At 44.7% G+C, this 15,487-nt stretch overlaps 1 protein-coding gene across 3 annotated transcripts in view; it reads right to left on the bottom strand.

The window, feature by feature from the left end:
- LOC113265012 (exostosin-2) overlaps nt 1-15,487 on the bottom strand; it is a 158,257-nt gene that overhangs the window by 63,132 nt on the left and 79,638 nt on the right. For all 3 annotated transcript variants that reach the window (XM_044389005.3, XM_026512069.4, XM_057317067.1), the window contains one exon: nt 7,742-7,873. In XM_044389005.3, the coding sequence (XP_044244940.2) occupies nt 7,742-7,873 (132 nt within the window). The remainder of the gene's footprint in view (nt 1-7,741; nt 7,874-15,487) is intronic.

The raw sequence follows: 15,487 nt of genomic DNA, 5'->3' as shown, positions 1-15,487 counted from the left end.
TCAAGAATCAACCTCTAGTTGGAGCAATGGGGAAATTTATCTACTCTGCAGCTGCAACAACCCATTTACTAGAAAACCACACCCAAATATTCATCAATTGGGAGGCATATAACTACCATAGGATATCAGAAATGAAGACAAATTTCATCACCCTGATGTTGTAATACCCAGCTACGGTATTTTCCTGGTAACTCCTGCTACTGAATACATTTAAGCAGACACCAGGGGAGAATGAAAGTGGCCCCCCAAAAGGGAGAAAGAGAATACATGCTAATAAGTGATAGCTGGGGCATGTGCCAGGGATGACTGTGCCGAAACACTCAATCTGTTCTTAATCTGCTGCCAGATCAAGCTTCCACAAGACTCCAAAACCCTATTCTAGTCACTGCCCTCCTACCAGCTGTATGCTGTAAGGAAGCAGTCAGTCAGGTTTTGACTCACGAAAGCAAGAGCCATAAAATGGGCCTCTATAAAAGCAACGGAAGTAAGACTGCATCCAGGACGCCAGTGTGTGCTAATTCACCCATCGCCTCCACCACGGCGGCCATGCGTTACACAGGTGTACGTAGGGGGTTCGTGCAAAAGATCTCACTGACACAATCATCTTAGCCACACCCCCAGGCTCATCTCTTCATATTCCTTACACATCCTCCCCATCCGGATCTGGCCATTTTCTTTTTTTTATTTTATTTTATTTTATTTATTTATTTGACAGAGAGAGAGACAGCCAGAGAGAGGGGGAACACAAGCAGGGGGAGTGGGAGAAGAAGCAGCAGGCTCCCAGCGGAGGAGCCTGATGTGGGGCTCGATCCCAGAACACCAGGATCACGCCCTGAGCCAAAGGCAGACGCTTAACGACTGAGCCACCCAGGTGCCCCATGGATCTGGCCATTTTCTATCTGACCATCAGTCAGCCAAGTTCTTTGCTTGGGGTCCCAGATCAAGCTCTTTAGATCTTCCTGCATCTCCCCAGCCACAGACCTGACTCAGCTTTCTTTATTCCCTGACTACTGATGATCGGAGACTTTATAACTTGTTTCCACAGAACAGTTCAGTGGCAAAGTCTACACAAGGGAAGTTCTGGAATTCATGGTCGTGTACTGGAGCCCTTGTGTAACCATGATCCTACAAACGTGATACCTCTAAAAACAAGACTTCAAAGAGCTTACACGTGTGTACTTAAAATTCAAGCTTAAATTTCTAAATTCCATACATACTTTAGTCATATCTAGGCAGTGGGAGGAAGAAGGGGAGAATAAGCCAAGAAGGCCTCCTGGGGGCAGGGTAGGCTTTCAAATTCCAGAGAAACATTCCACAACCTGGAAGCTAAAGGGCACGGAGCTGAGTTCAACAGACTGTTAACAGGGTATCTCTTCAACTCAGAGCTCTCTGTCACGCGTGCGAGCTGGCGCTTCTTCAGCCTGCAGAGTGATTTATTGCTTGGTAGTGTTTACAGCTGAGTGATATTTTCAGCTGTTGTACAACCACAACATCGGTGAGTGGCGGCCGCCGTCTGGACATCTCGGTGCAGCCAGCCCTGAGTACTTCACGTGGCGGAGACTGATGCACTCTGAGTCGGCCCTGGATGCTTTGGACCCAGGCCCAATTCCAGAAGAGGAATTGGACAGGAGGAGCGGGAGAGCCTTCTCCGGTGGGTGAGTGAGGACACACACAGTGAATCAATCCCACATCAAAGTATGGTCCCTGGACCAGCAGCATTGACACCATCTGGAAACTTGCTAGAAATGCAAATTCCAGGACCCCACCCAGACCTACTCAATCTGTGACTTGGGGTGGAGTGGCAGCAATCTGTGTTTTAGCAAACTTTCCAGGAGATTCTGACGCGTACTAAGTCTGCACTCACCGCCCTCCGAACTTACGGGAGCTCACGGCAAGCTCTGCCACCTTTTACCCACGGCTCCAATTCCCGCTCCTCACGGGTGAAAAGTGCCCATCAAGGGCTCCACGCACACTCCCCCCTACCAATCCCTTGCTGAGGCTTGCGCGTGAGGCTCCTAGAAGTCCAGCTAAGTACACACTCCTCGTCGGAGGTCTTGCCCACAGCTAGGTCGCCCCTCTGGCGAGATTTCACAGGAATAAGCTCTTATTTTCAACCTCTTTCTTATGTGGGTACGATAATCCATTGTAAGTCACTTCTCCGTTTTCCTCATCAATTTTTGTCAAAGGCCATGGGACCCCCGCTATCTCTCCTTTCTGCTCTAGGTCTAGGATGGTCAATGCAGAAAAGGGAAAAATCTGAGGTCTCTTGATTAATGTTATCTAGGATAGCAAATTTGAAAAAATACTATGTAGTGTCCGTCAAAAGGCACTGGGTAAAGTTATGACATATTGATAAAGTGGGGTATAATCTTCCATATCACACTGTAGAAACATGACCTGGGAATATACTCTACTCTCCAACAAGATTTTAGGGCCATATTATATTGAATTTAAAAAAAAAAGAAAACTGTCTGTGAGAAGATATGGTTTTGGTGGCACATATCAGAAACCAAAAATTCACAGTTCTTGGCCTACTGCATCCCCGTATCACATTGAACGCTCGCTTGCCTCCATCTCTGTCCTCCAGATGTGCTCACATCCGGCAGAGAACCAGAGGTAAGGCAAGAGAGGGTGTCTGAGGAGCTCCCCCACTCCACAGGCGAGGCCCAGATGTAAGGATGAGCCTGCCACAGGCAAGACTAGAAAGGACACTAATGTTAGAAGTGATACAGGTGTGGACTATTTGGGGAGATGACAGTTTTGCTGACACCTGCAAAAAAGGGAAAAGAATGAAAGCATGGAGAGACCAAAAAGGCAGTGAAATACAGGCACCCTTGCCAAAAGGAACTAAGAAAATCAATCAGTAAAGGCAAACTCATTGTCCCTGCATAAGGAATCTTAACTTGCTGAGAAATTCCTTCCAAAGACAAGAATCAAAACAAAGGGCCAATCTCTCCAGACCAGACAGATCTGCTACTTTAAAGTTATGCTCAAGGATTATTTTGTCTAACTTTTTCAAGTTTTGAGAGTGTGGCACAATGTGGGTAATGTAACCTGCCTCCTACCTGGCTAGAGACAGAAATGGCAAATGTCACTGGTGACACGAACACTTGGTTTCTGCAAGGCCACCCCTTGCTATCTTCAGAATCCACACACACGCAGAGGTCCTTTTTTTTTTTTTTTTTACTTTAAACTTAAGCAGCAGCATCTGGCAAAATAGGACTCTCGGCTCTTACCCCTTCCTCTCTGCTCCAAGCAAGGGGGGTGCGTGGCTGGCTGGAGGCCTTAACAGCATATCTTTGCAAACACCATACCATCCCTTGATTTACTGACCAAGATCCACACCTCCTCCCACCTCGGGGTGTCTGATATTGTAAATTTGATGGAATCTAGAGGGGAGACTCCCCTGCAGGTTGGGCTCATAGTAATCACATCTAGAGTAGGTTAAATATTTCCAAAGGGGAGGGGAAAAGTTAACTATAAGTAAATCAGTGCTACTCAGACCTCCTGTCAGTTGCCTTCACTAAAGATGCAGAAATGTAAAACCCACTGCTTTAAATCAGGGCCCTTAGCACCTGAGCTCCTAGAAACGTGGTAAGCACTAAATTAGCCTGAAAAGAACAATTTAAGAAGTTAAAGAAAAAACATAGACTAAATTTTCCATTTGCATATCCAGATTTCAGCTTTTTATACTTACGTTCTTTCCCAAACTGACAGTCCAGCACTTTGACCATTTTGTCCACATTAAAACATGTCTATTTCAAAGCTACAAATTTTCATGTACTATTTTCTCCTGGCCCCCAGTCTTATGAAAGACAGAGAACCAAAATTCCAAACATTTATTCTTATTAGATTTTTCTTAGGACGTTGGATAAAAGTACAGAATAAAGTCCCACTCTTTCCACACCTTCTGGCTGGGTCATGGCCATCCCATCTGTAGGTATTCTCCTGCAGAGGAACGGGGTGGTATTCTTCGTCTCAAGCTTATGCCATATACTTGGAATAGTGGAAATGTTTCAGCCCTGAGGAGGAAGCTCAATGGCTCCTACAAAACTCCACAAGCAATGCAAGATAATTGGAAGACCCGGGTTCTCACTTGTTTATACAACTTGCCAACTATGTGACCGTAGACAAGTCCTTATGCACTGTGAGTCTCATCATGCTCACTTAACAGATGGGAAAGAATCTATCACTTTCCACACCTTCCCAACAGGGTTTATGTCGAAGAAAACAGTGGATGTCACATCAGCAGGTGGGTGAACCTGGATGTCACACGCCCTGGGATCCCAATGTTCCACCCTCCGTGTCCCCCTCCCTGTCTCCCACCTTCCGTCCTTTATACATCAAGGGCCTCCTATCTGAATTACATTGTCTTCGATATTACAAGAAATACCAAGATAACTCAGAAATTCCCTTAAGAAGTTTAAAACCCTACAGGAAACTGTGCTTCTATGCATGTTAAGTGGTAGGAAGGAAACACAGATAATGCGCTCTACGAGTTACAAAGAGGAAAGATTACTTCCTATTTAAGGGGTCCAGGAAAACCTCATGGAGGAAGGGGTATATGAGCAGGTCACTGAAATTTGGATAAAACGTGGACAACTGGAGGTGATGGTGGAGAAAAGCATCTTAGTGAAAGGACCAACAGTCACAAAGGCACAGAGAAGGAAAAGCACGGAGTATACACAGGAAGGACAAGGGTTCTGTGTTGCCAGAACCTCTGAAAGAGAAGAGAAGGGAATGAAACCAGAAAGGCAGGCTGGAGCAGACTGTTGAAGGCTCTGCAGTCAGACTGAGTTTGGACGCCAGTATCACCCTGGCCCGTGATCCCCATGTGCCCATACTCCCTATCTGGATAAAATGCCCTGTATGCCTCACTCCCCCTCACCGCTCTCATTCGCCAGTTAGCACAGTCACTTCTCCCTGCCAGCCCTCAAATCTGCCCCCTACTAATTCTCATCTGGACTCCTAAAATAGGCCCCTGCCCCTGCTCTTATCCTGCTGCAAGTGATCCATTCTCCACGCTGATGTCTGACTGACCCAAAATGCAAACTCACCACGTTACATCCGGGTTAAATTACCCACAGATAACACGCCAACGCCTTCCATGGCATATGAGGTGTTTTGTGATTGGGGCCCTCTCCAGGCTTTATCTTCTTCCTCTCCTTCATGAGCCTCCGTCAGTCCTACCACACTGACTCCGTGAAGTTCCTTAAACTTGCACGCTCTCCAGTCCCTCTGCACCTCTCAATTTGCTGTTCCTTCTGCATAGAACCAACATCCCCCCCTTCTCCGACTAGGTAACACTTCCTTCTCTTCTAACACTCAACCATCATTTAGCATTGTGCTGAAAGCACTAGCTAATGCATTTAGATAAAAGAAAATAAAAGGTTCAAGTACTGGAAAAAAGAGGGAAAATTAGCATTTGTACGTATGATTGGGTATCTAGAAAACACAAGAGAATCAACTTTTAAAAGAGTAAAACAATTGTAGAATTCAGTAAAAGAGCAGTTAATAAAATTTATATACAAAAGCCAATAATGTGTCTTTACACAATGGTAACTAGTTAGAAATTATAATATAAGAAAGCATTCCTTTGTAGAGCATATCTAAGAAAAAATTAATCAGGAATTGTGAAAGGCCGAGATAAAGAAAACTTTAAAATTCTACCAGAAAGACGAATCTTGCTTCCAGATAGCAAGACCCATTGCAATTTAAATTCCCCAAAGGCATGGCTCTTTGCTGCTTTGTTCACTGATACACTTCAAGTACCAAGAACACTGTTTACAAGATAGAACGTAGTGGGCACTCAATAAATACTACTGAATGAATAAATGCCTAGAACAAACAAAAATTCAATGTGACCCATAAAATACAAATAGGATTTATAATTGTACTCTGGGAGAAACTGACGGAGATATCAACCTTCCACCTGAAAAACACACACGTAAGTCCATTTTTTACCTAGCATATGAACACAAACGCAACTACTCCGTGTTACTGAAGGCACGGAGAGCCCAAATAACTAAAATGTTACTGGTAGAACTATAAACTGGTAGTCTTTTGAAAGGGCAATTTACTAATATCTATCAACATTCAAAATATGTATATTTCTCACCTGAAATTAGTAACATTCAAAATGTGTGTATTTTTCAGCAGGAATTATTTCTATAGATATAGTCCCATATTTATGCAAACATATATGAAAATACATCTTTTGTATTACTGTTTGAAAATAGGGGAAAAAAAGCAATCTAAATTTCTATCAATAATAGATCTGTTATGTAAGACAGACCTAAATAATGGAATACTTTATACCATCCTTAAAACTGAAGGACACTAACACAGAATGAAGTGGAAGTAAGTCTATGACCTATTTCTATTAACGTAAAAAAAGCAAGGTGCAGAATACTATGTGTAACATGATCTCATCTGTGTTCTAAAATTATATACTTATGGTTATATGTGAATAGAAACATTCTGGAAGGTTACCTCCAGTAATGGATTCAAGAGAGGAGATGGACAGAAGGAAACTTCTCCTCAAGCACAACAGAAAGGTGTTTGTTTTTGTTGTGTTGGATTTCACCACAAGCATATATTGACTTCCTCTCAGGACAACCCGTTTCAGGAAGCATCCTGGCCCCTCCCAGCGAGGGTGCCGCCTCCCTGCTGTGTCCCCTGGCACTCTGGACACCACTCTATTCCAGAACTTCGCATACCACGTGGCCCACGTGGTTCACTCACTGTGAACTTCCCAAGTTAGCGGAGAGCTCCTTTGAGGTGAGGGACTTGGCTGCTTTTTCTGCATGCCCAGCCCCTGCTGGGGTGCCTGACACATAGTTACCACTTAGTTACCCAGGAGGGAGGGAAGGAGGGTCCCATATGAAGATTAACTAGGTCGTGGAACACACACTACTAAGAGAAGGTGGAATGAGGAGACCAGGAGGGCTGGCCAGAAAGACAGCACTGATTAGAATGAAGAATGGATTCGAGTCTAGTTCTCTTAACGTGAAAGCCGTGAGGCGTGTGAACAAGGCAGGCAGGTGCGCTCCGGAGCAGCCAGGAAGCAGAGGGCCAGGCCCAGAGCTGCAGGCGCTTTCCGTGAGAAAGAAGGTGTGGCCACTGCCACAATCCCTACACAGCCACAAGTGCCTTATGACTGCTTCACGCAAGGAGGCAGTCCTGAGAGCAGCTTCCGACCATCCCAGCTCTCTGCTGGAAACACCCAGGGGCCTCAGCCGGTCTGGAGCAAGTCTGGACTGTGGCCATGCATAATGCCTCAAGATCACTTTCGCTAATTACCTTCCTCCCACGATGATGGCAGTGTTCATTGAAATCATCTATGTGAAACACTGAGCACAGTCCCTGGCAGGGAGTAAGCACTCCAAATATAAGGTATTATTTTTAAGCTGCTTATAGAATCTTTTCAAGAGTTCTAAGCATTACGACTGCAAAAGTCATCAGGACGTGTTTGATTTCCAACAAGAGCCAGGCCTCCCCATTTATCTCAGCAATAAATAAGCATACTGTCTTCCTCAGCACATTCAAAACAAACTGGAAGCCGTTGCTTCTGTATTTCTTTCTTTTGCTATCATTTCAAAATCGAGCTGACTTTGTCAGCTAGCACACTCTCATCTTAGAGAGCCGGTATTTAAATAAACTTTACACTCAGGACGTCTTTCTTTGTCCCATCTTGACATCTGGACCACGGCTGACGTGGTTAGCACCGGAATTCACTTACCACAGTGGGAGGGTCATTCCATTCTTCATAGGAGAGGGCAGCGTATGGATAGATGCGGTCACTGATAATCTGCAGAGTGGCCAGTGCGATGGCTTTAATGGACTGAAAGTACGCTTCCCAGAACCACCGTGCCTGCAAAGAAAACAACGCTCCATTCAGTGAGCAAGCAAGCGAGCCACAGTGGAAGAACTAGATGATCTGTCACAGCCAACTCCGGGTCTGGGTAACTCCTTTATTCCCGCAGGGAGGGAGCCTACAGCGAATGCTCCCTGCTGTCTGAGCCGGCTACATCAGAAGTGTGCGTTTATCGAATGCAGCCAAAACGGAGTGTGAGCAAGGGAAATGCACACTGGATTCAATTTGGGCAGAAGAGAAACTATGTCTTGATGAAAATATCAATGTTACACCAGAGCAAGTTATAGTCCTTTTCCTTTTTTTTTTTTTGCATATACATAAAGTGCACAAATCTTAAATGTACAACTCAACAAATGTTTAGGTATGTACATACTCTTATAACTACAACCAAAATAAAGATACCAAACATTCCAGCACCCCAGAAGATTCTCTTCTGCTTCCCAGGCACTTTCTCAATCATCCAAGAGTAATCATTATTCTGATTTCTATTGTGCCTGCTACTGACTTTCATACACGTGGAATCGAAACAGTATTTACTCTTGTGTCTGACTTCTTTTGCCAACACTTGGAACATTTAAGTCAGGTTTCGGTGTCAAGGTTATGCTGGCCTCTTAAATGAGCAGAAATGTGTTCCTTCTTTTTCTATGCCCTGAGAAATTTTATGCAAGGTTGTCATTCTTTCTTTCTTGAAAGGTTTAGAAGAATTCACCTAAAAGCCATCTGGGTTAGGTGATTTTGGGTGTATGAAGATTTTAAATCACGGATTAATCTTCTTTCACAGACACAAGATTATACATATTTTAATGTCGGTTTCAAAAGTAGTATTTTTCAAGGAATGTGTTGATTTCATCTCAATTGTTAAATTTATTGGGCTAAATGTGTGCTGACATCTAGTCAATGCCTGTAGAATATGTAGCGATATTCCTCTCTTCGCTCCTGATATTGATCACCTGTATATTCTCTTCGTGTTTGCTGTCTTACCAGAGATTTATCAACCAACGTTAATAATCTCTTCCAAAAACTGATGTATGGTTTTGTTGATTTTCTTTATCATATCATACTTTTTTCCCCTACCTTGTTCCTCTCTATTCTTATTTTTATTTTCTTTCTTCTATTTTGGGGGGACTTTAATTCACCTTGCATTTGGTTTCTTGAGACTGAAATTTAGATTATTAATTTTAATCTTCCTTCATTTCTAATATATGTTTAAGCTACAAATTGACCTCTATGTACTATTTTAAATGCGTCCTACACAATTACGTATCATTTTTATTATAATTTAGGTAAAACAATTAATTTTCTAGAAGTATATCGTTTAATTTCCAAACATTTGGGATTTTCTATTTATCTTTGTTACTGACTTCTACTTTGACTGCACTATACTCAGAGACCATGTGTTATTTCAAAACTTTGTCCTTATTCCTGACGACATGTCAGCTCTCCTCTGTCCTCGTCTTACAGCAGGTGCACTATCACGTACCTAGGTGTGACTCTTTGTATCTATCCCACTGAGGATTGTTGAGTTTCTTCACTCTGTGCTTTGATGTCTTTACTGTTTTTAGAAAACTCTCAGCCAACATTTCTTTAAATATTGGTTCTGTCACACTCTCTTCTCCTAGGACTCTAGATATACATACAGAAATGTTTTCGCCATACCCCATATGTCTCTTATTCTCTTTTCTGGGCTGCCATCTGGGTATTTTCTACTAATTTTTCTCCTGGCCCAATAATCTTCTATCATGCGCATGAGTGTGTGTCTAAACTGCTATTAAACCCACATATTGACTTCTCAACTTAGTTCATATATTTTTCAGTTACAAAATTTCTTTTTTTTTTTTTTTAAAAAAAGATTTCATTTATTTGTCAGAGAGATAGCATAAGCAGGGGGAGCGGCAGGCAGAGGGAGAGGGAGAAGCAGGCTCCCCGCTGAGCAGGGAGCCTGACTCGGGGCTCGATCCCAGCACCCTGGGATCATGACCTGAGCCAAAGGCAGACGCTTAACGGACTGAGCCACCCAGGCGCCTCACAAAATTTCTACTTGACTTTTTCAAAAGTAGGTTTCATATCTTTGTTGAAATTCTCTTATTTTACTAAGCATAGTTCCTGACTGATAACTCTAATATCTGAATCCCCTATGGGTCTCTTTCTACTATCTGTACTTACTCTTCATTTTGGTCATTTGGTTTCCATTTCTAGCATACCTCTTAATTTTTTATTGGACACCAGACATTCTATATTAAAAACTGCAGAGGTTCTGGATATACCAAATTATCTTCCTCCTAAGAGTGTAACATTCTTCTGGAAGACACACAGAATGTAGTCAGACCACTTTAATCCTGTCAGTGGTTGGGTTTAAGTTTTGCTAGGGCCAACTTCTTTCAGCTTTCCCTCACTCTTGCAGTGCCGCGCTTTGGGGCCTCCCGGCAAAGCCTGGGGTATTTACCAGGAGTCCTCCATCTTGGCAGGCCTTGAACACCAAACTCCACCTCGCCAGCACCATATGTGATTGCTAGAATGTTTGCACAGCTTGTTGGGCTCCCAGATGCTTCTTTCTGCAGGAAGCCTTGGACTCTTGTTCTGATCCCATGCACCTCAGGAGCTGGCAGACACTTCAAGGGAAGACTGCATGCCCAATTTTTGCTTACTTCCCTGTGGTTCCCATCTTCCTGGGATTTTGTCATTCAAATCCTGAATACTCTGGGGTAGCCCCTAATTCCCACCTCTCAGCCCTATGGGACTGCTGCTTTCCGCTAGGGCTCCAGATGCCCAGACTGTGAATTAAAAAGTGCCCTCAGGAAAAAAGCCAGAGGAAACATGCAGCTCAGTGTGCTTCCCTTCTCTCAGGAACCACAGTCCCTTAAGCACCGACTGCACGGATTGCTCTCGAATGCCTCTATTCTGCTGCTTTATCTATTTTAATAATCTTTAATGCTTCTCCCCCCCCCCCCCCGCCGACTGGAGGGTTACTCTAATACCAGCAACTCTGTCATAGCCCAATAGAGTCTTTTGAAAGAAGACAGTTTCTTATCCAAGCAGAGATGGATTCAGTCCCCAAGAAAGCAAGACGCTGGTCTAGGTGACCTGTCTGTTCAGCTTCTTTCAGACCTGTGATTCCACTCGAAACCAGAGGCTATGAGGATTTCTGCAAGGGAGTGAACATGTGAAAATGTAACATGAGAAATCTGAAATATAACCAAAACAGGTGGAGGAAAAAGATACTTTTGAGTCTACACCTGCCAACTTTGGTTCTGTTTCCCAGGCAAGCTGTCCATTCATGAGGGATAGCGTGGGATGCCTGCAGAGGCATGTGATGAGCACACTGTCCGCGAAGTGTAAGAGAGAGGCAAAGCCTCACAATGAGGATTTCTCCTGCGCAAGAAAAGCTGACCCAGATTTAGCTACCAAGGGCGTCTGGATTATGCCGTCCTGTAGTGTGCCATCTGGGTACGGCCTGGTGGCTGGCTGCCTGCCACCGCTTCTCAGATACACCCTACTCACTCCAATCTCTTTCCTGCCTAGTCATGTTGCTGCTGTCCTGCCTGTCGTCCAGCCAAAATAGTGACATTTTATGAGACCTGAAAGAATCTATCTTCCCTGTGAAACCTTGCTGATCACCCCGAATCTCTCCTTACCAGGAAACCCCACAGCACTTATAGCCTTTACTTTATAGGTTGTTTCTGCTATATACTGTTCTAGAATGGTTTTCCTGTTATTTTAGACGACCATTTTCCTCTCTCCAGCTAGACTGTGAGTTTCATGGATGTGGAAACTGGCTTTCTTGATTATTAGCATCCTTGTAGGTGTTAGGATGACCTGCTGCAAATGTACTTTTGTATGCATGATCTCATTTGCTCTTAAAAATTTTATTTATTTATTTGACAGAGAGACAGCCGGCGAGAGAGGGAACACAAGCAGCGGGAGTGGGAGAGGAAGAAGCAGTCTTCCAGCGGAGCAGGAAGCCTGATGCAGGGCTCGATCCCAGGACCCTGGGATCACGCCCTGAGCCGAAGGCAGACACTTAACGACTGAGCCACCCAGGCGCCCCTCATTTGCTCTTTAAAACCAGCTTGTCACTTACCTGGGGCAGTTTCATTTTTCTATGCAAGAAAAACAAGATACAAAGATGTTAAGTGGCAGGGTCACAACTCAAACCCAGGATCAAGCCCACTAAAAAGGTGTGAAAATTCACTAAGAAGCATGAACCCACACATAAACACACACATTTTAAATATTTATCCCCTTTTCTACCCACAAGGGTCCATCATATGTTCTTTTATTTTAAATCATATTCAAATTAAGCCACATTCAAACTTAAGCATTCCAAAGCTTTATGTTCACATTCAATCCCAATGGAGACAGCAGCCTTTGGGATTTATAGGGATCAATGCTTGGTCACAAATCCACCTAGCACACCAGCCAAAGGCCTGACTGTAGGACAGCACTTCTAATTTAAGATGTCTCAAATCATCTCACCCTGTCCACCAAACTGCAATTCGCTCAGAAAGGAAGCAAGCTTTGCCAATAATCGTAGCTCAAGTATCTCCGCCTGAGGAGAAGTGAACTTCTCAGGCTTAATTATTTCTGCAGGACCTCGGTAACGCCTTGTAGTGTTTAGAAGGCACTGTAATTTATGGCCCCTCCAGGACTCGGTATCAGCCACTCGTTGGCAGAGAGGAAGGAGTTTTCAGCTATGTCGTCAATGCACGAAAGCACCGCTGTTTCCATCCAATAAGCAAATGCGTATTATGTTTTGATTTCCTTTTTCCCCCCTAAAACATGGGCCACATTTATCACTTCCTGAAAAGTTAAAAGAGGGTATCTTCAGCAGCTATGCAAATTCCTCGGTCACTCACTTTGTGGAAGCTGCACAGCTAAGAGTTAGGTCACAGATGCATTGGTCATACCAACATAACCTTGCACAAAGCATCTAGCCTTTCTTCATTGAACATATGCCACCATAATTTCATAAAACATGCAGATTTCAAAGCATAAGAACCACAAAGTTCCTAATGCTTTTGATCATGAGAATTACAAAGCTCCTAAAGATCAGGAATCGGGCCAACTTAAAGCTATCGTAAGCAAATAGGTATTTCAAATTAAAATTGCCACCTCAGCTTATACATCAGTTAAACGTGATTAATTTCTTTGGTTTTCAGTAACATAAAGCCAAACAGGATGAGCAAGCGTTTAAACAAGTGTTTAAAGAAAGCCAGGGCAGTACTGTAGAAAGGCTATGAGCGCTGCACATTTCAAATTATGTAACCTCTGTGTTTGGTCAATCTGCAAGCTGGGAAGCATATCATCTAACTCACGAGGCTGTAAAGATTCAATGAGGTTTACATAGCTCCCCAGTATAGAACAGACCATCTGAAAATGTTAGCTCTGTCCTCAATACTTACATCAAACCTGTCCCCTTAGGGTCTTTGTCACTTACATTAGAATATATTCAACACTGTTTTGGGGTAAGAATGGAGGGAGGGGAAGAGGAGAGACCGAACAGGACCCCAATGTTGCACCGCATTCATCTCAATTCTTGAGGACAGTAAAGAAATCCAACTGGTAAAAGAAGAGAGTTAGAAATAATAAAAGCACAACAAACGGGAGTGACAGAACTTCATACTGAAAAGTACAAGAACCAATAACACGTCCCTTCTAGCTTAATCTCCAAGCTTCCAAGGAAGAGGAAAGCACTTCTCCAGAAACCAGGAGAGGAGGAACACATCTGGTTTCGCTCACCACAATCTCCCAGCCTTTGGCACAGAGCCTGTCAGAGAGGAGGCAGTCAAAACACTTGCTGAAAGAGTGAATCCACCTAACACCACTCCCTCACCGGCACGAGGCAGCACAGACACCACAGGCATCTCATGGAAATTTACAAATCTCCTAAGTACCAACCCATCATTTAATAATAATGATCACTTCTTGTATACAGTTTTAAAAGGTGTGAGATGGGGGACATGGATTTGAGGGAAAAGAAGACAAATCTATTCCCAGGGGGAAGCGCAAGGCAGAACTAGGGCTAAGAATATCCCTCACATTATGTTTAGTATAGACTAGGTATAGACTACGAGGGAGATAAACAGTTTCTAAAACTGCGCTCGGGAAGTTTGCTGCCTGGGAGCGGTCAGGACATGTAACAGCGCAAAGTTCATAAGAACGCCAACTACCCCAGAGTCGTCCAACAGCATCTTCATCCCAAAAGGACACTGACGGCTCTCCAACGCCCTCACAGCAACCAGCCAACTTTGCCCTGCCCTTCTCATCAGAACCTCCTGAACGTGACCCGCATCAACGGCCTCGTTTTAGCCTATTAGAGGATCATATAATGAAAACCACACACACACACACACACACACACACACCCACCCCAAACAATAAACCAGCCAGTTACGCTTTTGTCCCGAATTGTCCAAACACCCGACAATAACATGCACCTGTGCATCGGTACTTGCTCGAACAGTGCTCTATTTCCCTGCCCCCAACCCACCAGTGGTCACAACATAAAGCATCTACTTCTGCTCAGGAGGCAGAAAGCCACAAGAGAACATGGACCCCACCATAACAATGACGAAAAGCCACCAGATAACCCACCAACATCATAACTGTCTTAGGCCCATCAGAGAGCTGTGGTCCTGAGGCAATCAGGGGAGCCCGAACTTCAAAGGGTGACAAGCTCCTCTACGAGCAATGGGACAAACTATTCCAGCTTTGGAAGATCACAGAAGGTAGAGCTGCGGCAGTAAAAGCAGCCAAAGAGAACATTTTTAAGAATGAACGAATTCCTAAAACTCAGTGAGGGCTAGCAGGACCACTGGAAGCTCTAGACACAGGGAAGTCTGCAGGGAAGTCTGCATTCCCTTGCAAGCTCTTTTCTCCCAGATGTTCTTGAGAAAGAACCGGGGCAGGGAAGGAAATCAAAGAGAGGCCCCCTCAGTGGCACTCAGGTACACTCTGCCCATTTCCTGGACATTCTTTCATCCACAGCAAAGCCTTAAGCCACTGGGGGAGAAGCAGGAAACCTTCCCATCTTCCAGATGTAGACACAGAAGTACCAGCTGTGGGACAGGGGTGGGAAGGCAGCCTGCCCCTGGGGACGGGGAGGAACCCTTCCAGCTCTCCTCAGACCACCACTGAGGGAGCGGCAAAGCAAAAGCCTTTGCCCCTGCAAGAGAGGCAGGAAACTCTCTCCCACCCGAGACCCCTCGCAGTAAAGAAGAGAACAGAGCTGCCACAGGGAGAAGCCGAACCCGAGAGGCCCCACCTCCAACAGCCCAGTGAACAGGCCTGCCTGAGACGGACACTGGACCAGGGAAGGGAGAAGCCCACGGTCCTGACCGTGAACCCGGCTCCACATACAGCTGTGGTACTCCATCGCCGAGGGCAAAAGGCCTCCTGGGGGGCACAGGCCAGGCAGGGCCTGCTGGAAGCAGAGGGTGGGGCTGAACTCTGAGGAAAACCTTTGTACCCTGGCCCCCCACGGAGCACAAGGCAGTGGCTGATGTCTGAGGTGTGCTGAAGGTGAGCCAGGCAACAGAAAACCCAAATCCGGCCCTTTACACCTGAGGCCAGCCAGCCTCGTGCCCATCTCTGCACGTGACATTTACTTTGGGG

The sequence above is a fragment of the Ursus arctos genome, unplaced genomic scaffold (assembly GCF_023065955.2).
Source record: "Ursus arctos isolate Adak ecotype North America unplaced genomic scaffold, UrsArc2.0 scaffold_23, whole genome shotgun sequence".
NCBI lineage: Eukaryota > Metazoa > Chordata > Mammalia > Carnivora > Ursidae > Ursus > Ursus arctos.
The sequence above is the reverse complement of the archived record's forward strand: the minus strand, read 5'-3'. Positions and strand labels throughout refer to the sequence as shown.